Source organism: Colletes latitarsis, chromosome 8 (genome assembly GCF_051014445.1).
Source record: "Colletes latitarsis isolate SP2378_abdomen chromosome 8, iyColLati1, whole genome shotgun sequence".
Classification (NCBI taxonomy): domain Eukaryota; kingdom Metazoa; phylum Arthropoda; class Insecta; order Hymenoptera; family Colletidae; genus Colletes; species Colletes latitarsis.
Window position 1 is genome coordinate 27526123 of NC_135141.1, and position 25233 is coordinate 27551355.

At 39.6% G+C, this 25233-nt stretch overlaps 3 protein-coding genes across 4 annotated transcripts in view; 2 read left to right on the plus strand and 1 right to left on the minus strand.

Moving 5' to 3' along the window:
• The first annotated feature begins 259 nt into the window (after nucleotides 1-259).
• Nucleotides 260-4510, plus strand: LOC143344760 (uncharacterized). The gene is made up of 3 exons (XM_076771145.1): nucleotides 260-505; nucleotides 735-902; nucleotides 4320-4510. Exons 1-2 carry the CDS (start codon nucleotides 403-405, stop codon nucleotides 896-898), a joined length of 267 nt encoding a protein of 88 aa, XP_076627260.1. The 5' UTR covers nucleotides 260-402; the 3' UTR covers nucleotides 899-902; nucleotides 4320-4510.
• On the minus strand, nucleotides 1148-10497 carry Myo61f (unconventional myosin 61F). 2 transcript variants are annotated; one of them, XM_076771118.1, is made up of 21 exons: nucleotides 9246-9366; nucleotides 7741-7767; nucleotides 6759-6978; nucleotides 6577-6692; nucleotides 6418-6488; nucleotides 6088-6296; nucleotides 5575-5757; nucleotides 5291-5497; nucleotides 4692-4954; nucleotides 4452-4621; nucleotides 4227-4381; nucleotides 4025-4153; nucleotides 3798-3951; nucleotides 3439-3670; nucleotides 3119-3349; nucleotides 2885-3044; nucleotides 2570-2815; nucleotides 2275-2490; nucleotides 2102-2202; nucleotides 1925-2027; nucleotides 1148-1847 (listed from the first exon to the last, which is right to left on the minus strand). In XM_076771118.1, exons 2-21 carry the CDS (start codon nucleotides 7743-7745, stop codon nucleotides 1833-1835), a joined length of 3186 nt encoding a protein of 1061 aa, XP_076627233.1. In that variant the 5' UTR covers nucleotides 7746-7767; nucleotides 9246-9366; the 3' UTR covers nucleotides 1148-1832. The 2 variants fall into 2 exon arrangements, with proteins under 2 accessions (XP_076627233.1, XP_076627231.1); XM_076771116.1 differs by lacking the exons at nucleotides 7741-7767; nucleotides 9246-9366 and adding an exon at nucleotides 10101-10497.
• The window catches only part of LOC143344749 (kinesin-like protein KIF12), a 29070-nt gene continuing 13183 nt past the window's right edge, over nucleotides 9347-25233 (plus strand). Inside the window, exons 1-2 of the mRNA XM_076771125.1 lie at nucleotides 9347-9474; nucleotides 24418-24610. The gene's annotated coding sequence lies outside the window, so the exon portion shown is untranslated. The remainder of the gene's footprint in view (nucleotides 9475-24417; nucleotides 24611-25233) is intronic.

Here is a 25233-nt window from a genome sequence, read left to right on the forward strand (position 1 = left end):
AAAAGGAATATATATATATATGTTGCTATAATAAATTCACATTTAAAATGTGCAGTAAAATGATATAGCTATCTAACAGCTACTCTTATAAGTACAATTGACATGATGTAAATTTATTTATTAATAATTTTTGTTATCATTAATTTTATATGAAATGATACAAAATGTTCATTGGATAGACAGAACACACAAATGCCGTGTATTCTTCCTATAAAATCAGATTCTCGCGATTTTATTCTTTCTCGTTCAATATGACTAGTACTGAAGTCGGCTGTGGCGTGGCGTATTTCCCTCAAATGGCAACTATAAAGGATTCCTGTCTATATATATGCACATGTGGTTGCACATGTTGCGTGTTTGCTATTGAGTAACTTTTCAAAATTAATTGAAAGACTTAAAAAAATGGCCCAGGGAAAACTAAAAGTGAAGGCCAAATTGCCCGCATCTAAGAAAGGAAAAGCCAAGGATAAAAAGAAAAAGACTCCTCCTGTTCAGCGCCGAAATAGTGAGTAATATTTACATACTTTCGACTCCATAACTATTAGTATATCCGAAAACAACGTACAAAAATAATTATTCGGATAAGGGGTAAAAGAGTATATGTAAAAGAAGATCAGTTTTAGTAAATTTAATAAAATTAATTAAATAAAAAAGTATTCAAAAAAAATTACGAATATCAATACAAAGTTACGGGTTAATATATTATTAACGTAATTGAACTTTTTGGTTTATAGACGCACCCATACAACCTAAAAAAAAGAAGTTTGAAGATGCACATAAATTGAAACAAATGATTACCAGAACAGTAAATAAAGCAATGGAAGATGAGCTACGGGAGAAAGCCTTGGAAGGAAAAAAGTCTCTTACAAGGAAAGCTTCTACTTCTCAAAAGAAATGATTAAGTATGTAAATTGCATGTTGATTTTAAGAAAAGGGATACTTGCTTTCCTTGCTCAAGTATTAATGTTACCTATATTTAAAGGTATCTTCACAAACAATTTTGTATTATTTAACAGGAATGAAAAGTATCTTGTCATACAAGTAAATGTTATTTTATTTGAAATAAATATCACCATCAAATAGAAATAATAATATCAAATTTTGCATTATCATAACATCCATTTCACTTATAAAGAAATTAGATGAAGAGCAACAAACACCACACAAACTTTGATATTTATTTTTTCTAAAGATATAGCAATGTTTTGTTTTGAAATATTTTACAATAATGACAGGAAAATAGATTTACTCATATTCAAAATGTACCTTTAGAATAAGGACATATACATATAGTAGGAGAAATGAGTAAAAAATCAGTTACTTCTGAACAATTAAGATTATTAGTTTAATTTAATTTTATATTGTCAATATTCCATAGGATAATTCTGAACATGAAATATTATCAATGGCACAATGACTTATACAATACAAATATAGAAAAAAGAAATATTTTCTATAGGTGCATCTGAAAGATGTCCAGTAATAAATTATTTTCTTGTGCGATTTATATGATATTAATTTAAAAAAAAGGCACGCATATATCATAGTTAGACAATCCGTATCATTCGCGAAAGTTTTCCATTTTGCCGGTGATTCACTAATTACAAAAATAAACATTATTTCACAAAATATTTTACACTGACATCATCATAACAAGGTACAAAACTGCAAGTATCCTTCAACAAATGTACTAAATTTGAATATATTATCTCTTCTTAATAGTCTCCCATTCTAAATCACATGAATTAAGGCTGTTTTACATATCGTACTTTCCGCGTTGAACTCTTCCTTCTAAGTACACAATTAGTTTTGTTTGAAACTTCTTTGAGATATTATGGAGAGGCCACCTAAAATAGAACACGTAAATACAAGTCACCAAGTAAAATTTAATATGATTATTTCATGTTGTATAAATTATATTCACCACTAGTAAATGTCCACTTTGTCTATTTTTACTAATGGCTGGTGTTGTACCAGTTCTGAATTCGATTACACCTTCCTTTCCACTGACTAGTTTATGTGAGACCCTAAATAAATAACGTAAATCATTATTAACATACCCGTTACGATCAAATTAAATTGTTTTTGGCCGTGTACTTACGACTCGGTATGAACAATTTTCAGAATATTTGGATTATTAGTGATATCAATTGCTTTTGTTAATGCTTCTATTATATGAGGTACTTCCAATATTAAATCACCCTAAGAAAAATATGAGTATAAAAAAATAATGTCAGATAATATATATTTTACAATAATACAATAGGGACAAACCTTGTCCTTCTTTAATTCAGGCGGTATCCTGACTATCAATACATTATCCGATTCTCCGGTAACGACCAATTCTTCGATAGATTTATAAGGCAATCGATGTTTAAGCTTAAAAGTTTTTAAAGTGTCTAAAATGTACACCGCATTTCCTGTTAAAATCAATACCCTTTCACGGGGTTTGTAACCGTGTCGGTCGTATTTAATCACAGGCGTCGCGTACTAAAAAAAAAAAGAGAAGAAATACTGTTACTATCATCGCTATTTTAATTAAAACATCAAATAAATAACAATATTTTACTTTTATAATTTCATCTCTAGGAAGAATATTGTTAATGAAACTTTGTCTTAGCGCTTTATGCTCTGCACCGAGTCGATCGACTTGGAACCTTGGTCCTAAACTCTTTGCATATGATTTCTTTTTGTTTTTAAATAGAGATTCGGCTAAAATTTTTAATTCGAATTGCTCCTTGTCCTCCTTTGGCAAAGCCAATCTATAATTTCGCGCTTTCCATTTTTTGTGCAAGATGCGTAAATATTCGGAAGCCTGTTAATTATTATTAATTGTTTTAAAACGGAAACCTTTAAATATAAGAGTAATAGATCTGTGTCTTACTTCTTGGCAAGAGTACGGACATGGAGGCCAATAATTATTTAAAATACCAGGAGGAAGTGTTTTAGAGAGCTTAATTAACCATTGGGATTTTGCTAATTCAATGAAAGCTATGTTAATTGAAGTTGGTGGTCCGTTTCGCGTGATGAATCCTTCAATGAATCTATTCAAAGTTGTTTGAAATTAAAATCAAATATAAAGGGAGCAAGAAAAACAAAAATGATCGATTCACAGTACCTTCGAATAGTAATAACGGCTTTTCGCCTCTTTTCAGCTTCGCGTTTTGCAAGCCACCTTCTACTATATTTTTGGAAAACGATTACCGCTTTTCTCTTTTTCAAGTACCTTCGTCTCTCTAATATACATTTCCATTTACTCTGGATAATAGCTGCTATCTCGTGTTTCTTTCTTTGGAAGGCATCTTCTGTATCGAATAATGTCTTAGGGAATCGAATGAATAGTTTCGTGCTGCATGAAAGATTTTACTCGGTTTTAAAAGTGTCTGTGAATGTGCAGTACCCTAGAGCTACCATGATTATTGCTCGAGTAACTCTTACTTGCCCATCCTGTATTCGTCATGTTCGAATCCAAGGGAACATACAAGGATTTGTACACCATCTTTAGCCGAACCGTAATAGTTAGGCCAAGTTTGTGGACACAGAGATTTATAACGTTGCAAGAATTGTTCGTACGGTCTTCTGTAGGCAAAACCAGCTCGCCTTACTCGTAAATTCTCCATAAGTCCTAAGTACTGTACTTGATGCAGTACAATCTTCTCATTAAATTTATCTGGAATAATATGTTTAAATGGCTCGACATACTTCGATAAAATTTTGTACGCGTTAAGATATCTTTCGAACTTAGGTAATAGGTGGAAATTTTATGCGTGAAAATTAAAAAAATTTGTACAACTTACTGGGCATCTTATAGTCATTAGGTTTGATGCAACGAATGTAAGAAGGTTCTTTGCCCATAAGAATTTCTACAAGATTGTTCAAACTGTTTTTGAATTGTGTGATAGCCGTATCCGGTCGCTTCTTGCTAGTTAAATCTTTCACGTCGAACACAGTCTACGAGAAACATAAATTTTGATCTAGAGAGTCGAATAAACTATAATGTCCGCAAGTAAATCCGTGGATATACCTTGGTGATCGAATTCCTTGTGTGTGACATCACTTCGCGTAAATCTCTGAACAATAAATCGTTATTTTTCTCAAGGAATCCGCGAACATTGTACGTTACGTCGCCAGCATAATGTACTAATCTGAATTCCTAAAACGTAAGAGTGTATCGATGATAACGAAAACCATAAATTATACAGTAAATTATACAATTCGAGACTTACATCTCGCCCCATGATTTTCTGTGTTTGCAAGTCCGCCTTCATGTGACTTATATAGTGAGGATGATTGTTCAAATTTACATTTAACTTTTCCAGAAAACTCAAATCTGTTGGATCACCGGGACGGAGACACTCTTCATCCATCAGTGATATTATACCTATAAAGACGCATCGTATCAATAATAACTAAACCAAAGTTTACAACAAAAGATGTGAAATAATGAATACCTTTATACTTCTCTTCGATTAAATCACATATAACTTTGTTATTAAAGAACTGAACATTCTCCCAGGTTATTCCCTCCCTTAAGTACTCTTCTTGCTCCGATTTCAACGTTAATTGGATGAATAACTGTTGTAATTTTTCGTTACAATAATTTATGCAGAATTGCTCGAAGCTATCAGGAAAATATTTTTAATTAGCAATTGTTGACAGGAACACCGTTGAATTCCAGAGATATTGCGTACCTATTCTTTTGGAAGATTTCAAAACCGTAAATATCCAAAATTCCTATAACCATCTTGCGCCGTGGATTGTTAATCGGTTGCAATGATTTGTTCAATCTGGTTACGAGCCACGTGAACAATCTGTCGTATACAGCTTTTGCGAGTGCATCGCGTGCATAAATTGCGAGTTCTCTGTTCAACGGGGAAACAACTACGTCCCCACGGGCATCAATTGTACGGTGTGTGAAAGCTTCTGCCAATTGTTTCACGTCGCAACCCAATAACTGCAAACGAATTCGATTCGTTCACGAAAAAATCAAAATAAAATAATGCGGTTGTCCAACGTCAGGTTTTTCAGTCGATCGACATGCAAAACCTGTTATATCTCGAAACGAAGATAAGTGTACTTGCATCGCTTTCATAACGAACTGGTTAATTAATCAATGATACAGCGACTATCTTGTCTGTTAATGTTTTCCAATTACGGAATATTTTTAGTAAATGTAAATAAATATTACGCAAGGAATTACATTAAATAAAATTAATAAATTTTTGTACCTGTTTCTAGAAAATAATTACAGTTTGACCCAGTTTTTAGAATGTATACCTTACATACTTACAATAGCTACAGCGTCAACGGAAGCTGGCTTTAAAATTTGTGCTACGCCATCTTCTTCGGTAAATCCAACATTTCCCATGTGTAATACCGATGCGACTATTGCGAATAAATCATCCTGTTCCTTTTGAGTCATTTCCATGGTCTTCATAGCTTTTATTACTTCCTTGTATTGAGAAGAATCGTCGATAGTGTTTATCGTGCCCTTCGTCTAGAAACGAATCGGAAATTTGTAACACGTTCTGCAGCGCCATTAAAACTGCATTATTTAAAAGTACAGTAACTTACTCCGTTACTAAGATAATAATATGTATCCAAATTTCTTTTAAGGAACAACTTTCGCAAAGTCTCGTCGCTCGCTCCAGCCAGCAGCTGATAGAAAATGTGGAAATTTCGTTCTCCCGAAAACTGATGTACCACTCGCGACTTTTCGAGCAGATAATTCAAGATATTTCCACCGATTGGGTCTCCCTGCAAAAATAAAGTTATCGAAGAAACATCGACGTTTATTATGTTATACGCCTCCGTTTTATAGTATCACTCTTTTTTTTTTTATAAATATGATCGAGTTATAAAGACAACTTCATGGATTAAAAATGTATAGTTGTTACTAGTCTTATAAAGAAACGCGAACAGGTTTGCCACGCAACCCAACAGATATAGTTAATAATAATCATTATTATCTTAAAAATCGCATGTCACTTTATCAAGCGTAATGCTTCTACTACAATCGATCAGTTTTTCTTCACTGATAATCTAAAAGCTTTAAAAAAAAACAACGAAACGTTCTTTCGTTTGTACCTGGAAATTAAATTGGATATCCATGTACTTGCCGAAACGGGACGAGTTATCATTGCGATTAGTTGTCGCGTTTCCGAAAGCTTCGAGCACGGGATTGCTACCGATCAACTTATCATTTACTTCCTCCACTTGTTTCTTATGCCCAGTAGCGGCTGCGATAAATTCTAAGACTTTCTTCGATGCCTCGGTCTTCCCTGAACCGGATTCGCCTACACAAAGAGTGCAAGTAACGTTAAACTTATCTCCAACGTAGTAAGTTCTTGCACTAGTAAAATACTTTTCAGTCCAACACTTCTATTCTTTTGCAGGTAAAGCGAAGTTGCTTCGTACCTGAGATGAGGATGCACTGATCCAAATTGTCCTTCAAAAGAGACTGATACGCGGTATCGGCGAGTGCAAAACTGAAACAAAGGAATTTTTTACAAACGTAAGTACCGCTAAAGTAATCGAAATACATACTACATCGCTTATTTTATGATTGTTTCTTACATGTGCGGTGCGGCTTCGAAGAAGTTCCTTCCATGGTAATACTGAATGGTCTCTGGATTGTAAATCGGTAACTTTTTGTAAGGATTCACGGACACGAGTACTTGGCCGATGTATGTCTGTAAAGAAGGTATCACGATTACTAGAATATTTAAATCTAAGAAGCACAATCAACCTTTACTCACGTAAATGAGGTTTTCGTTGAATCGTTTTCGCAGATTGTCGATGAAGGCTTTCTCGCTCTTGAAGTCCTCGAGGAGAACGAAATCCTGGACACCGACGCGGTCGCGCTCGTGCAGACCACGTTCCATGTTCTTGCGTACCTCGGCGTTGGTGCGAGCGACTTCCGGTGTCCTACCGGAACCTCTTACACCACCTCCAGTGTCGGAGACCGCACGTTTCTCGCTGCAATATTACCAGGATGAAGTTATGCCCAACGTGTTCACAGTTTCATAGGGGAAATTCAAATTCAAGAGACAAAATGTCTTGCGATAGTTTGCAAACTTAACTACCATTTTTATTTGTTTAAAAATAAAATTCGCCCAACTTTGCTGACAGTGCGTTAACACCAGATGCATAAATACGGGCTTGGCGTTCTTTTATTTGCGCTGATTTTTGCGTCACGTGTATCCGTGTCATCGAAGACCGCGGCGCGACCGCACGCGGAAAATCGACACCGATCGCGTGAAGCGCCATCGAAGTTCAGGGTGTTGATTTCGTTTCCGGCGGTCGAACAATACTCGGAGTCCGCACTTTCTCGCGTTCGATATCGTGTGACGTCCACGAGTAGGGGTTTTCGAGCGCCATCGATAATGATATTGCATCGATAACAGTTTTCCGCGAAACGGAATGTTTCTACCATGGAGAAAGCACCACCCGGAAGAGGAACATCGTCGATCGGTTCCATCGACTGATTTCGAAGGGAAAATTCATAATTGTGAACCGAACAACGTGAAATCGTAAGAGGAGAATCCGATCCATCGGAATTAAAATGATCTACCGCGTACTCGACCACTACTTTTTATTCTCCGAATAAAATTTTGTTCTTATCTGGTGTCGTTCAATGTTATTTCACTTCAGTTCCAGGTTCGATTCGGTGAGATGGGAGTGTGCTTCGAGTACTGCGCGAACGTTTCGTCTAACAACAGCAATCATAGTCACACTCACCCCATGTTTCAACGTCGTTCTTGATCCCTGGACAACATCCAACAGAGATTAAGCAATTAAATAATAATCGCGCGTTATTGTTATCGTAAGCACGGAACCGGCGCTGGTGTTCTCGCAACTGATGCTCGTTGTGCTTCCCTGACAAAACTTAACGATCGCGAGATAAGATAGGCTGAGTTACGTGGAATGCTAATTTCGATTTCGTTCGGTGATCTACGATCAATTTACGATCGAATCCCTTGTACCGAATTCCTCTCTGCCGAACAGCCGTCTCTAAACTATACGCGTACGAAGATAAATGTTCATTGTAAAGATCGAACGGTGGTTCAAACTTTTGAACGGCAGTGTATAATCGCTGATAAAGAAAGAACGCCAGTTATCGTCGAGAATGCTGCATAGTGATTTTTATATCGCGTTTTATTAGATTGCTAGCTGTTTGCGCGAGTATTCTTTCCGAGACAAGAGCGGAGGTATCCACCTAGCAGAATGTAAGATTACGCAAGAACGTTGCTCGCTTCGATTTGTGTTCCAATTAATTCTCCCCAATTCCCCCTCTTTCGAACCAATTAAACCGCGACATTAAAGGCGACCGATTGACGCGAACGTTCCCGCGACGCGTTTCTACGCGAATTCTGTTGCAACTTGTGTCCGTTTCGACGCGATGCAACATTTGAAAAACGAAACTTCAAGGGCAGATATACGTGATCCACTCGAAAACTGCACCGATTAATCAACGGGTCGTTACTATTCCATAAAGGCCACTGACAAATCGCGGTCATTGTCATCGCTGAGACCTCTGGGAATATTGATTTTTTCCCCCCGTAAAAGGATTCTTAATCCTTCGTTATTTTTTTAAACGTTCACTGTAGAATACCCCTTTAAACGAACGAGAAGTCTTTTTAATCGAGAAACGTATCCAAATTTTTATCAGTTAATCGCGTTATCGTTCAATCTGTGGACCATCTAATTTTTGTAGACCAGTCGAGCGTCATTAAGCGAAAATTATATCGTGGAGCTTCCTTATCGAGTTAAGATTAATCATTATTGAAATATCCACAATGTTTGATTAGCGAAAAAGATACTCGTACGTACGCGTAAAACTCTTCATGTTGTGAAATTTTTTTCGAACGTTATACCACGAAATTATTGTGCAACGAGCAACGAGCAAATCCAATAAATAATTTTTGTTTCTACACTTTCTTTCCATAGACGAACTCTGTACAGCTTCGATCTTTAAAAGCGACGCGTTTAGAAAATATTCGTCACTGTGGAAATAGGATAAAACGATCACTGATCCTCGTGATCGAATCCAAAGTTGTACCACAATTTAAAAAAAAATTGCTTCTCCCTTTGGTACGTTTTACAAATATGATTTCGTTAACGATTCGTTCGGCCGATCGAACAACGTCACAGACGATCACTTAAGGAGATTAACGAGCCACCAGGTGCGAGAACAACTCAATGTCACATTTCCGTTTTGTTTTTCATTCGATTATTGTACAAACTGGCACTTTTGATGTTTTAGGGGCGATCTGTGGACTATGCACGCTCACTGGGGATCCAGAATGAGACCCGTGGGATCGAGACACCGGATGATCGATTCACCTACGACTGCCACTCAAGAATGACTTAACAGTGTCCACCTTCAGTTTATCACACACGGTGCGCGATTTCTCCTACCTCCTCGCCACCATTCCTTCATCCGACACTGATACGGGAACAAATCCACGCGAGGTTCGATGAGAAATCATTCGATCTAGATCGAAATTCGTCTTTTTGGGAACAAAAGTTTCAAGGATGCTTCGATGCAAGTAATTTTTCAATCTTCGCCCGGGAAAGCAATTGAATACTAAATTATGAAAGATTTTCCAAATCGAAGATAGATGGACCTTAATCGAAACGAGATTAGAGATTAAAATTGTACTCCGAAAAGGGCCATAAACAGAACAAATTGAATTATTCTAACTTTAAAAATTCGTTTCGTAATTAAAATCGGAATGTAAAAAATTTTAATCGACATCTAAATCCTAATTAATGCCGAAAGAGCTGTGTTTAATCTAATCTAATCGATTCGTATTTTTTAGAAGCGATGCTCGCAATAACGAAACCGTAACGATAGAATTTCGCACTGATACAAACACTTTATCGTTATCGTATCGTAGTTTGTTTTCTTTCGACCGCGATTATGTTAGTTCAAAGTAACTTGGCGCATCTTATCCATGGTTTCTCGCTCGCCAATCGAACGCAATCGGTACTTTTTCTATTCCGACTATTACATAAACAAGTGAAACAATGTAATTAAAAGAGATACGGTTATCTTTACGATTCGAATCGAGCTTTATGTGGTAGACGGATTTTACCTTGGTCTCATGGTTTCCAGATTTCTAGGGTGAATAATATGGTCGTTGGTTTCTTTCGAAGGACAAACAACAGCCGATTCCAGTTAAAGAATAATAATGGCCATTTAAGTGCAATCGCAACGAATGTCGCAAGAATACTGGGTACGAGTGTGCCGAGAGGAAACACAGATGCAACAAGCTCTCAAGTAAATGGTTTTCGTGACCTCGTTATCGACACAAGGAGTCAATCGATGACCGCTCGTCGAACCGTCTGTATGCAAAACTCGATTCTTTTCCAAAGTAAACAACAGTTTTTTTCTCCTAACGAAATTACGTCTCGAGACAATCTGCACGTGCGATGACTTCTTCGTTATCGCAAGGAAAATATTAGATGACGTTCTTCGCGTATTTACGAACAAACAATAATTTTTTCCTAAAAAAACGAACGTTGCGCGTATAGCCAAGCAATCGTTATGCACAATGTCTTATCGACTATGCGAATTAGCTACAGTACTTAGAACGTTGATTATTCGAACGACTGATTATCGGAACACAAACTGGGACATACAATAAATAATTTACAACAAAAGAAAGAAAAAAAAAACTATTTGTAACTATGTTTTAACAGAGCATTCGTAGTTTTATTTTTGGAAGAAGATAGTTTTGGCACGAATTCCTCTTGGCATGCTCTGAGTACGTTGTTTAATGTTAGTTTTCGATTCTTTATCGCGACGCCAAATCTTGTTGTCATTAGTCATTACTACTATAAGATTTGTTTTGTTCGCGATAGCGATTTTACGTCTCAGAAATTCCTAAATGTCTTCGATAAGTATTGTGACGGATCTTCGAAAGGCAACCAAAGAGACGCAATTCGTTGGTCGCATCTAATCAATCCTTTCTGCTGGGTCAACGACTCGGGCCAAGCTCCGTTACAATAAAGTCTCTAAATCGCGTGACAATTTCCGCGAATCGGAAGTCATAATGCTGTCGCTTCAACCTCTGACCCTAAACGATATGTTGTACAGCCGTTCGCGAGCTTCATCGCGTCGCGCGGAAATGAGCTAATCTACCTGCCATTGGAAACACCTTTGCGTCACTTCTATTCTATTCCGTTCCTGAAAAGGCACTCGTTTTTCTTTGGATTCTTTCGCGGTGTCTATTCAAGCACAGAAAAATCCGCCACGGGCAAACGGATCAATTGACCTAATTGTACGTAATGAACCTTTGTTCGAAATTTGGTCGTAAGGAATTCTTTTTTCTTGCTCCTAAAAGAACGAATGTCGCAGTGTCTTTGAACTTCTAAAATACCGATTGTCTCATCGACGCGAGTGTCGCCTAATTATTTCGAGCGGTGCAATAACGAGACACCGAAATAGTTATTTCGAGTGGCTCGAAAAATCGGCCATGAACGTCTGGAGATAATTTACACCCAACACATACTAGCCAACACATATGTCATTTAAAACGCGATATTTACGGTCCGATCGTCGAAGCGCAGCTACTTTGTAAACACAGAATGCAATTTCGAACGGGAAGAAATTGAAAGCGACTCGGTTTGCACCCAAGGCTCGTGGCAGAACGAATGATATAAATACACCGAGACGAGACCAGTTGTTAAAATCACTGTTCGACGTCTTCGCGAGTCTTGATTAACGCGATGTCTATTTTCGAAGGCTTCAGAAGTCTCGTCTGTCGCCAGACGATATAGAAAAATGTCTCGCGTTTCACGCAGTACGTTTAGTTCCGAGCACCTGTAGCGATTCTGAGGCTATTGTCGTGAATCATGTTCGTAGGTCATAGTGCTTGTATCTCCAGAAGACTGAACGATGGAGCTACGCAATCAATTGTTAATCTTATTATAGCTCGATTAGGTATCGATATTTCTTCTCCGCGAAAAGGGGAATAGATCTGAGTCACTGTCTCGGTCGTGACCTTTCGCTCGATGACTAATTTCTCGGTTGATCCTATGCTAAAAGCACCGCGTATACTTTCGTGAAGCCAACGCGGGGAGGAACAATCGTTGTGAAGGCGGTTTTCATTGTCCCGTCTAGTCATGCACGATGCCGTCATACTCGTCAGAGATGTGTCGGCGAAATGCGTACGAAAGACGAGACTCGACTGTCAGCCATCCTCCGCTTCGTAACGGAAAAATATTCACCTTTCGCTGGAGAAGAATTAATTGAACACCTGGTTTCTCGACTCGTTTTAACGCTTAATGAACCCCTGCCCGCGCAAACCGCGTCAGGGACCTGCTTCGACTTTCCCAACGATAGAAACAATTAACGATAGACCAACGGTTGCTTAATTACCGTTTCATTACACAAACGCCACCATGCTAATAAACGAACAACATGCGATGTTACCCGCGGTTGGATAAATGCGTTCTGCAACTAGAATTTTGGTAAAATTTGATTCGAACGATAGATCACGCGACGATGAACCGCGAAATATCTAGTTTCTGATATTTAAAACCGAGTGTTTGCGCTGTCGATAGAATAAGCGGAGTCTGTTTTTTTTTTTTTAATAAGTTGCTACACGGAGTCGTCTTAAATTTATCAGCCTCGAAGTGAACTTTCTAGCTCGGCCAATTAGGGAGCTGAAAGTCTTTTCAGGTCTTACAATTTGCAATGCTATGAGAATTTCTTGCGATTCTGTATCGATTTCAACCTGTGTGTTTCGCTTTTCATTGTAAAACCGGGTCGTGAATCCGACGAACAATTTTCTCTCCCGCGACTCCGCGATTCGATCGGCTACACTTTCTAGCGTCGTGGGTTTACGCGTAAACGAGTGGTTATATCGCGGTGTTTTTCATCGCTGAAACGGGGTCGCGCGCACTCGTCGGCGGTTCGCGTCATCTCCCGATGACTCAAAGGAAAAAGGGCCTTCGAGGCCTTCTGGTTGTCCGTCACCTTCGCGAGAATTGCCGCGGACAAATTGCGAGCCACTTCAACCTCTTCAGACTCGCTGTACGTGGCACTATAAACGTACACTCCGGAACAAAATGATAGCACACCTTATATTTGGCACTGTGAATCGAAAAAAATATGTTAACTCATTAGAATCGTGGAGGAACCAAGGTGTTAGCGTAGTCGGAATTAAGTAATTAACTCGAATAAAAATTACAAGAATTAACCGCGTGAAGAGCATTACGCGTGTACGAATAGCTATGATGAAGAAATTACCCATTTCCGAAAACCGGTCGACCTTTTGTCGGCTGCCAGGTTTGGCGCGAAGAAAGACGGGTTTCCACTGCATCGCGCCAAATAGTCGACAAACCATTTTTTATTCCATTTTCTAGAGCCAGCCTTCGACCAGCAATAGTGACGCTATCATAGTAAACGCATCTGGTGGATGATAATGTTACCACTTTCTTGCACCGACAAACGCCGCGAACTTCCCGACCTTCGAACTCGTCGTTTTCACCGGAAATAAAAAATGTATAACTGGTAAACCATAAATAGAGTTGCGAACTACGGAAGGAAAGTAATTTTTCCAGAACGATTTGAAATTCTTCAATATAATATTTATAATCATTTTAATATTTTTAAAACGTTCCAATTGGCCGACACGAGAATTGTTCTCGCATGTTTCGAGATTAAATCTCTCGATGCTTGAATATTTTCCAAATTTACGATCCAAAATGCACAGCTTCTCTTCGTGTGTTTTGTTGGGTGTTGCAACATATTGTTTTGCGATTTTAGTTACGTAGTTTACGTATCTTCGTTAGAATCCTGTAAAATTTACTGATAAGAAATGAATACGTGATGTCCGACCTTGGTTCTCGACAGAAATTCAAACAAACTTTCAGTCTCTTCGAATTTGTCCATATTTTCATACCTATTGTTTGCAATAATTATTAATTAACATCAGGCAATAGTTGAAATAATGCTCGATAGCGTGGGTTGTATAAATAATTGTTTTTAATACCATTTTGCGTAGAATATTAATTTTTCGGTCAAAGGCACGGTTAACCGTTAATTGATTGGTGAACTCCCCAAGGACGGTCTTCCCCACCTCTTCGACTCTTCTGCCTGTGGCTAAGTCTCTCTCTCTCTCTTTGTTCTCTAGGCTAGCGGACGTGACAGAACCTCGTGGGTCTGCGCTCCACCTTTGCTCACCACTACTGACCATTGGGCAAGCACTGGCCAACTTAGGTGACCACTACTGACCGCTGGGCAAGCACTGGTCAACTTTGGCAACTAATACTGTCCATTAGTGACCAGTGAGTGAGTTCCGAATCTCCCCTTTCTAATTTCTTTTTTGACCTTCGAGCGTCTGTTGGGCTTGAATGTGGGATTTCATCTTGCTTTTATTTCTTTGGTCTCCTTCCATATTTCACTACTTGTTTCTTGTTTGGTTTGTTCGATGCACATTCTATATTGCACATTGTATATTCATTGACCACTACCGACACAGTGGTGATATCTCAATCTCCAATTTCTCACTTCTTTTTCAACATTCAAATGTCTGCTGGGCTTGAATCTATCGTTTTGCCTCGCTTTCATTTGTCTGGTCTTCTTACATATTTTACTTCTGCCTCCTTGTTTGCGAATGTGTTTGTTCCTCTATTTTATTCTTGCTTAAACGTTGTTTATTGTATATGTTGTGTTAACTAATCGCAAATGCAAACTTTTTTAGTTTCTATTTATTTTATTTCAGGGCTTCGTGTTTGCCAATTTATTATATTTAACTAATCGTAAATGCCGCCTGTTTTAGTTTGTTTCAGCTTACTTACAGGCCATCGTTGGACATCGCGGGACACCGTGGGACGACAACGCAAGGACATCGAGGGATTTTTATCTCTAAGACCCTTAGGGTAAATTTAGTTTTAAGGCCGCGATACCAAGCAATTATTAACTTAGCTTCTCGTTCTCAATGATTCAATCCGAGTATCTGCTGTACGGTACAGCATCGCGTCGCGTCTCCCATAATTTAGCTTCACCCCTTTTCAAACAAAATAATTGCTTGGTACATTTACTCCCTTGTATGCGTCTGCGTATATGCCAAGTAATTATTTACCAACTAGCTTCTCGTTCACCCGTTCTCTCGTTTCTTGTTCCGGTCACCACTGCTTCAATGTAGAAAGCAAGTGATCGGCCGTTTAGCTGGTCCGAAGGGTCAGTTGCCGTCCTCTGGCGAGACGATCCAAGGGAAAGAGTATTTCGGCCGCAGAGGGGATCAGGGACTGTTCCTGTCTGCGGTAGCCCCGACTCAAGATCCCTCTCTCTGTTAGACGTCCCGAGTTGGGTCCATTTGGCTCCCAACAGGATGCTTGGGGGAAATGGGGAACCTCTGTGTCGGGTGCGTCGATTCGCTTTCCCTTCGATCGGACTTGCTAAGAGGCAACGGAGCTGGCACTTTTGACCAGTTACTCGGTTCGGGTCGCGTATCTCGTTCCTTACGTCGATCATTGCTGATCGACATCGCGTCGTATCGCGTCGCGTCTCCCTCGATTTACCTTCATCCCTTTTCAAAACGAAATAATTACTTGGTACAACTAAACTGGAAGATCGAAGGAACATTGCTTCCTTCTATCTCTCTAGTTTAGTAATCTAGCTTGTAAGAATGTAAAAGGGAGATCGATGGAACTTTGATTCCATCTATATCCCTTCGGGTCTCCGCTCGCAGCAACCTCCTCGTGGTGAGACCTGGGTAATATTATTTATCGTTTAATTAATAATCGTATCGCTCTTAGTTGGGTAATGCAATTATTAATTAAAAACTAAATAATATTAGCAAATGGCTGCGATCCGCCTTGCATAGATCATCATGAATATAGAGCTTCTTCGCTAGGTTAGTTTTGATTCTCATTGATTCACTGTTGCGGAAGCCCACATTGTCAGCAGAGTTCCGTCCTCTATTTAGGACCCTTATTTTTGCCCTATTTAACAGTTCAGAACCCCAGATTCCTTATCTTCTCCCATATTTATACCTCTTATCGGATACAAAATATCACTCCTTATCCTATTTCACTTCCTATGTATCTTAGTATCTGTCTTTATTCTCGTTTAGCTTTGTTTACTTCCTTCTTCCATTATCTACGCTATCCAATTGCGTTATTTCCGCATTCTTTCTACCATACACTGTTTCCTCCGACCTTATTTTACTATTTCTTGATCTATTACACTCGTCAATCCATTAACGAGTTTAAATTTATAAATTACGAAGAATCATTCCGTCTTGCATTGAAGAAATCCATCCCTGGTTCGAGTGTCATTTCGAATTCGCGATGGCGCGTGGCACGCATTCGATCGCCATCGATGAATTTCCGGTTGCGTCCATTATTGTACTCGCAGTGCATGGCAAAGCGTTGTTCCCCTTATCTCGCGATAAAAGGAAGGCACGAGTCCCGCATTGCGGCTCACGCGACACTTCCGGTCCCTGTTCCTTTTCCTTTCCGCGGGTACTGTTAGGCTGTGAGGTTTTGCGTGAGCACGCATGCATGCACGACGAAACGAAATCATTTACGACTTTCACGCTCGAGAAACAATCGGCGGGATCAGAAACGGTAAAAGCTACCGGGTCGTGGCCGGCGCGATCATGCCAGCTTAATTGCACGCGATCGTCCTCCATTATACGAATTAATTAGCGTTCAAACCATTTCTGTTTTCGTCGATTTTATCCACTCGAAGAGTAACACCGATCTCAGAATCTCTTTCGTTGAACTGTATGCAAAGTTCAACCCTTTGACGAGTAAATTTTCTTCGACTATTCGAAGAATACTAAGTAGAGAGGTTGAAAGAATATCCCACGATGTTTTAACGAGAGATTTCAAATTATTTTGCCAACGTCAATGAGCACGCAAGAAAAGTGTCGTGTAATTGTCTGAGACCATTATTCTCGCGTAATTGGGGTGGTGCAAATGATCGTTTAAAGACCTTTTTTCTGGAACCAACAATTGCATCCAACCTGAAACACGTTCTTCATTGTCATTACATAATTGGAGACGCGTGCGTATGACAGTGTATTACAGCAATGAATAACTGGGTTTTGCAAGAAAATCAGGATTGGCGCAGACGCGTGGGCGCTCTAGGCAAAATTGATGATTCGATATGTAAACCCAGGTGCGAGCAATCGCGAGTGGAACGCCAAACAAACGTAATATTTAAGGCCATGGTTCCGGTTCGTTGAATAGTAAAATAAACCATGTTCAGAAACGTGTAATTCTTCGGGAATGCAATTTTTGGAATGGAAAATTGCAACCCGAAGGTATGTTTTTTGGCAACGAGGTCACGTTCTTGAAAGGAATAATTACGTACAATTATGTAGCAAGCGCGTGTTACTCAACGCGACCGCAACTAAGCAGGGATCTCAATTTTGTACTCTTCTAACACGTTGAATGCCAAGAAGTCAACGACTTGAGTTACAAACTGTGAAGACGACCACGCTTTATACCATACACACTGGGTGTCCGTTAAGAACATTAACTTCGCATTATACTCGACCATTGAGTAACGTGTCATCCGACGAACGATAGGTCTTTCATTTTCTCTCTCGTAGATACGAACGTACGATCTTCGTTGAATCAGAACTTGTATGTAAATAGACTCCTGTCCACTACCAACAATATTTCATCGTAAGTCCTCGAAATTTGAAAGTACTTTCGCTTCCTAGAAAAAGCAAATGTACATGTAATTCTGTTATTACATCTCACGCGTTTGTCATCATTCTCCTGTAGTTGTACCTTTTATAATTGGAAGATACTGAATTAGGAAATTAATTCGTATCTTTTCGTCGCCACGCCCTAATTGGCAATAATAAAATGAGAAAGTGAAACTGGAGTGGACTCAATGGCACCTACGAGACGTTAAAAAGAGGCGGTAGTTTTTAATGGTCGCGCGTGAGGTTTCGACCGGTTCAAATGTCGCGCAAGCTCCCGGTGTTTTTCCTACGCCGCATCGTACGAAAGCCGCCTCGAAAATAGATCGGTGCTTATTTCGGTGAATCGGTCGCTCATCTCTCTCCCCAACCCGATTCCTCTTTCTTTTTTCATTCCTTTTTTTTTTTTTATTGTGTTCGTCCACCGTTTCGCTGGTCGGTCCCGAGACGTCATGCGCCCAGAGTTCGGTTTATTATTACACATGGCGTTCCCGCGTGCCCCGCGAACGTCGTACGAAGCGTTCCTCTTGGTGCTTCTCTGTCCTCGCGGTGCTTATTAAGACCCGCGACAGAGCACCTTGAGAGCCCTGAACTTCACAGGCCCGATGCTGACTGACTCAAGGTCGGTCTGAATCGGAACCGACCAACCGGTTTTTCGGAGAAGATTCGGAGAAGTAACGTAAGGTTACGCCTCCGCGGGCTCGCCGGAACGGTTTAAATCTGGTTACCGGGGCTGTACATTGTGAATTAAATCGCCCCTTCGACCCTACGGCCGTCGCGAATTTATCTTGCAGCCAAAGACAGCACACGCGTGCTCCTCTCAAAGATAGGTAATACTTTGTACGATGCGTTGCATCGGAAGAAAAGATCCTGACTATCAGGTGTCGATCTAAGTAACAGCACCGGATACATACGAGTTAGAAAGTGCAGCGGAAATGCGGCGTCGTGTCGGTAGATTGATCAATTTTCATATATTCGGATATTCGGTCAACAGTCGGACAGGTTTGCTCGGGCTCACGGTGATTAAGATTACGAAACAGATACGAATTAACCTTTAAGCGTTCGAAGAAGTTCAATTTCTTCCTTTGCGTATGCGCGTAGGTGTCTCGTCTAGCATTGAACCAATTTATGTCGATTATTCTTCGCCGAACCGACATTAATGTTTTAAGGCAGCTTTGTGCGACCGACGAAGATTGAGAACTGGTCACACGTCGGAGAGAAAGAGAGAGAGAAAAAAGAAAGGGATAGATAGCGAGTGAAAAGTGGTTTGAAAAATACTAAGTGGTCGGTTACACCGGTTACGTGGCATTCGCGATAAAAATCTTTTTAAGGAGGCCCGTTGTTATGTAACTTTACTATCGCGAGTGGTTCCCGAGCTTGCGAGGCGAGACCGGATATTCGCGAACCGTAAAATATCACTGCACGCGGCCAGCTAGCGGAAACTTTGTTGTTAGAGCACACAACAGGGTGCACAGGTGGTTTCTTCGCAAACAAATGTCAAAACTGTTAATTATTCTAAGACGTCGACCCGCTTGATTCTAATAACTGAGACGCTTCGGATGTTTCGAGGCTCCAGCTCGAAATTTCGTTGGTATATACCAATGGTACCAAGTGGTACTAATGGTACTAATGATACCATTTAGCGTCGAGCGTTCAAGGTCTCTGACTTAGATCTCGCAGTTGACTTTTCGTTATTTTCACGGCGATAAAATCTGAAAGCGACCCATTCTAAGTTCTCTTGCTTTAGAGGAAACCTATCGCTGTTCCGATCCTCGAAACGCTTGACTATCGAGCACTTCAGCTCCTCATCTAGAAAACCAGACATGGTGCATGCATCGAACTAGTTGGTCGAGGGAAAAAGGCACATCCGGACATGACTAATAGACCTGGTTGAATATAGACCTGGTTGCCCCATAAAAAAAAAGAGACTGTACAGCAGCCACTATCGTGACTCATCACATTTAATTGTGTTATCTTGCCTCGACTGACCAGCCTACACGCATACGTTTTGAAGAAAAGGTCGACGCCGCGAAGGTGAGACGTTCCTCTTTCTCGTTATTTACTCCTCTTTCAAGGAGTTGCGAGCGTTTCAACCTTCAACCGGCAGGGTGGAGTCAAGATGACCACACTGTCCTTTCAAAGATTAGTCATAGCGGTCGTCTACCTCAAATTGTTGAACTTAAGAACAACTTAAACTCCCTGCGCGGATTAAAACATGGTTCTCGATCCTGAAATTAACACAGACGTATACGTCACAATATATAAAATTATTTCTACGTTATAAAAGTAGGAAACGTTCTACAGACAAAAGAACTACCGACTACAAGACATATTTAATTTCTTTTACTTTTAAGGGCATCTTCCTGCCCGGTGCTTTATCAGGACCCTAGATTCTACCTTACAGATTTAGGGTTGAACCGTAACGCTACTGAGAATCACGTCTTGCTGGCTATTCATATCTATTTCGAACAATTGCATACGTTTTGAGGTCAAGAATCTTTGCCTAAACAATGACCTATAATCCGCGTTCGCTCTGCTTCCTCGAACAGAACTAAAAACGTGGAAGACAGGTTTCACGTTATAGGGTAAACGCGATCCGACAGAGTAACAATGCACAGTTTTTTCCCCCGGTTCTTTCTCTACGGTTTCCTAGAAAGATAGTTTGCTGGTAGGTTCGTAGAATCGTGAGGATATCTTGAAATCTTTTACGAGCCACTCGCACGATATTTCCTTGGGATCATCGGTCACGGCAAAAAATTAATGTTTCCAAATACATTGATTGGTTTCGTCTTTTGTCCGAGTTTTTAGATACCTGCTAACGAAGAAAAATTTGTAGTCAATTAAATAGTCTTTGCGTCAAAATGTTTTAAAAATCGTTGGAGAAAACGAAAAAAAAAAATAAGTTGAGAGACTCTGACGACATGATTCATCAACAACTAATGGAACCATTGATAATTATTCCTTATCGAAGAAATTTTACTTGACGATGTTGGATAAGTATTATCGCAATGGGTACAATAGTTTAACGTCACTGTCGGTTGTAACGAGCAAGTACCAATGTATCGATAGCCGATCGTACCGACCGATCACATTCAATGGATCATAGAAAGACGCCTTGGCTTTATCCGTGTTCGACCACCCCTGGGAAAAATTTTAATGGGAGATTCTAGAGGCCAAAATAAGACAAAAATCAAGAATATCAATTTGCTGATTGAGGCTTGGTTAAAAAGTTATTAAAAAATTAAATTAAAAAGTTTCACATCATTCACGGAAAAATTATTTTCGATTGCAAGGGTCAATTACAATCATTTTTGGTCAATAGACATACCCCCGAAATCCTACCCACTTTCGAGAAAAAAATTCAAGCAAGTGTAAAATTATTCGGCGAAAAAAAAAAATTTCAAATCGTTCTAAAAAAATTATTTTCAGTTGCAAGGGTCAATTACAATCATTTTTGGTCATTACACATACCCCCGAATTCCTACGCATTTTCGAGAAAAAAATTCCTTACCGAAAATCTAATTTCAGGCCAGAAATCGTTCCCTGAAATTTCATGCGAATCTCTAAAACGTCATAACTTCTGAACGGATTGGACGATTTTAATGTTTAAAAAAGCAAACTACGCGTATTTTGATGGAGAATATGTACAAATCGCAAAAATATTCGAAAAGTTGGCCCTTGACCCCGCAAAATGAGAAAAACCCCATAAAAATGGTCCAATTTTCAAACAGCCATAATTCCCACAATTGTGAATATATTTCAATGAAACTTTTTTCTGAAGTAGAGCTCATGGATACCTACAAAAAAGTATTAGACAACTTTTCTGTAGGGCGTCAAACAAAAGTACTAAAAATGAAAAACGAATTTTTAAGAAAAATCGACAGGGGGTAGGTGCCTAAATTTTTCGACGAAAAAAAAATTTTCGAATCGTTCTAAAAAAATTATTTTCGGTTGCGGGGTTCAATTACAATCATTTTTGGTGCATAGACATACCCTCGAAATCCTGCGCATTTTCGAAAAAAAAATTCGAGAAGGTCGGAACTTTAAACGTTAATAGCTTCTTAACGAAGCCACCATCATCAAATTGGTATTTTTGATTTTTGTGTTATTTTGGCCTCTAGAATCTCCCATTAAAATTTTTCCCAGGAGTGGTCGAACACCCTGTATAAAGAATTATTTGACACGTTCCCCTTGAAGCTAAAGCGGATGTTTAAACAACACGATAAGCGACTGATATAAAAAAATTATCAAAAATTAGCGTTATCTTCGTGAAAATAAATAATTCAAATGCAATACCTTTTTCGTACATATAAAAATTATTTTACCTTCGTACATTTTAAACATTGTTATTTTGCTTTGTACAGTGACACACATTACGTGCACACCTACTGAAAGTATAATACCAAGGCGATTCAAAAGTAACCTTGGCTGACCAATGACATCTTTATCAAAACAGTTAAACCGTTAATCACACGTCGAACCAGACAACGATTCAGTGGGCTCTTCGAACGTTGCCTTAATAAACTCGCTTGACCCTTTTACCGAACTTCCACTCGCACATGGTCAATTATAGTTCGATGTAAATCGAGTTCTAAATATACATCAATATTTCAACGCTTCGACTTTGAAAACGTTATAGACGTCACAGACTATAATCAATAACGATCTGTAACGAATAACAAATTACATTTCGAAAAATAGATAGAAGAATATAGATCGTAAAGCAAATTGAAACGTGGGCGCTTTAAATAGCCGCGTGTAACAAATTGTTAGTTTTAGTTAGTTAGAAATTATTTTACGTTGCAAAATTGTTTCTTCGAGAACTGTTGTCGAACACTGACTGGAAAATAAATTGCACGCGAAAACGACCCCGTACAGAGTTGATTTACGAGAAAAAGATGTGCTGAACACGATGTTGCAGACCACCTCGTGGCGCATCTGTGGCAATCCGTGCATCTCCTAATAAAAGCACGAGATGTTTGCAATTTCATTTCAATGACTCATGTTCCAGATGTCAATGGCATAAAGCACGGTTCGCGTGACCCTTGCTTTTTCTGTTTATTATAAAAAAAAAAAACATCTGGGACATTATGTCATACACGTAGTTCTTTGTCGACGGTTCGTTGAGAAGAAACGCGTAGAATTTTGTCGCGATCGACCGTTAGAAGCTCCTTCACCTGCTCGAAGCCACGTGACGATTCGAACACCTTTTCGATTTAATCGAAATACATATAGAGATTAAACTTACTCTGTACTGGATCACCCTTTCCAAAAACGTGACACACCGTCCACCCACGGAACTTGTCACATCACAGTACTCGGTCACAACCGGCTTCTACCGAAACAAAGACGTGCACTTTGGAAATTTTCGTGATCGCGTGGTTCGACTCGTCAAAGAAGATTCCCGGTTACTTTTACTTTTGTTTATGCCGTTCGATCCGAGCCGCGAGTCTTCGAGAATCAGCTATCGACGTACGTACACCTGGATGACACCTGGAGAACTCGTTCCGGCGATGTCGAGGCGCCTTTTGTGTTTGCCTCCAGAGCGTAAACTTACGTGATCTTGTGTGCACACGCCACGGTGTAACACACGAAACTGCCGGCTTAAAGGAACTCTCTGTGCCGTAGAAAGAAGGTGGTGGAAGAGAAAAGGAACGCGTTCGTAGGCAGAACAGAGAAGGAGAAACGGCCCATTCCCTCCGTGTGACCGCGTATTTGTGTGTGCAACGTGTGTATAAGCGCGTGTACGTGTCGAGTTTCAACGGACAGGCAGCCGTGCACGAGCGCCAGTGCACAGGAGAATGCTTTTTTTTCGGGGAATTTCAAAATCACAAGGAAATCTAGCCACTTTGTTCCCGCGCGCCTCCACCGAAGGCGGATGGTGCTCGTGCAGCCAACGTTCGAAACCATCGTTTCGAAATTGTGGCGAAATTAACAATATTTTGAAACAGACCCGTGGGATTGTACGTTAAGCACGTCGAGGCCAAAGACGGGGCTGGGCAAATTTTATAAACTAGCTTTCGTCCGCTGCTTCGCTCGTCTAGGAATATTTTGGAAATATTTTAAAATCTTGGATACGCCAAAACGGTGTCCACTTGATTCACAATAATCCGTAGACGTGTACACGCTGAAAAAATAAAAGAGTACAACTGTTACATGAATTGTTAAACTGGACGGTTCTGTAATTGGTTTAAATTACCTCGCGCGAGAACTTCGTTTAAATAGCTGATCGATATCTAGCGGCGCGGCAGAGAAAAAAGAAGTAAACGTCATATAGTATACAAAGGAAGCGTTTCACGGGGCAATCTAGATGAATGAAAAGGCGCGCGCGCATTTCCTTTCGTCGAATAAAACGTTTCTCCCTAACGACCTAAGTGCACTTCCTGCATAATTGAGCGCGCTCAACTTCGTTGCGCTTCCGCGAATTCGCTGAACCCTCCAAGAGTTATGGGACGATTCTGCAAATAAATCGATCGCGATTAAAGAAATACCGAGAAAAAGATGCTCGAAGTGGCCAATAAAACCTTGCGACCAATTGTTGCGTACGACGAACGGGGCTGGAAAAGTGCAACTCTACGTTAGGAAGCCCAAATGTGCATCGCCCTTACATACAGTAATTTACTTATAAGCCACTCTTCCATTGCGGATATATACACCCACGATAAGATTTGCATCACCTTACACTTTCTCGATTATTAAAATATATCCCTTAACTAACAAAAATCGTTTCTATTTGCAGGACACTTGGAGTTTCATTGAGCAAAGATTGTTCGATGCTACGCCTACGCAGAAGTGGCCAAATCCAAGCCCAATCGTCGTACAGAGCATACTTACTCGAGACACAGTTCGGAGCCAACCATAATTTAAGACCTAACTCATACTAATGGAGAACTAACCCAGATCTAGCCGAAATGAATCTTCATTACGTCACGGTTACCTTCTTCAACAATCATTTATTTATGAAAAGTAACTGACTTGCAACACGACCCCTCGTACTAAACCGGTATTAAGGCTGCATCGTCTGTACTCGGCTTAATGTCAGCCAAGCAAGTTGGCACGAAGTACGATAAATGCCACTTTCGCCCTGGAGTAACCTATAGCTCTCGGGTATCCCCTGGTTTGCAATAATAATTTGTACCGTCGAATCATATTTATTGCAATTTTTTTGCTCCCGGCTATTTTGAACGCCACTGTAACGACTTCCAGCCACGCGAGATCTAGAAATTCGCCGAATCTGAAAATAAGCATAAACTTTTAATCGGGAATAAAATTGGTATTACGTTAACGTTTACTTTCTTGTCTACATCATACATAAATAGCGTAGCTTCATAATCAATATAGTAGATGCGACCTCACAACGACAGTTGACAATTTTTATTTTAGGAAGATTAGATTGCAGTGACGATCGTCAACTGATATTCATCAATTACAATTTGATCACGATAGTTCTATCATTTTGATAAATTGTTTTTAACGTTGTATATAAATAATTTAATACTATAATCTATAGATAGTTGCGAATAAGATACGATGGTTCTCGTTCTACAAGGTATTA

What these genes read in the sequence shown, in the direction of transcription:
- LOC143344760 (XM_076771145.1), top strand. Translation starts at nt 403, where the DNA reads ATGGCCCAGGGAAAACTAAAAGTGAAGGCCAAATTGCCCGCATCTAAG. An exon ending in TCCTGTTCAGCGCCGAAATA is followed by an intron (nt 506 to 734) that starts GTGAGTAATATT and finishes TTTGGTTTATAG; the next exon opens with ACGCACCCATACAACCTAAA.
- Myo61f (XM_076771116.1), bottom strand. An exon ending in TTCGAAGCCGCACCGCACAT is followed by an intron (nt 6,489 to 6,576) that starts GTAAGAAACAAT and finishes CCTTTGTTTCAG; the next exon opens with TTTTGCACTCGCCGATACCG. An exon ending in ATATCCAATTTAATTTCCAG is followed by an intron (nt 5,758 to 6,087) that starts GTACAAACGAAA and finishes TTATTTTTGCAG; the next exon opens with GGAGACCCAATCGGTGGAAA.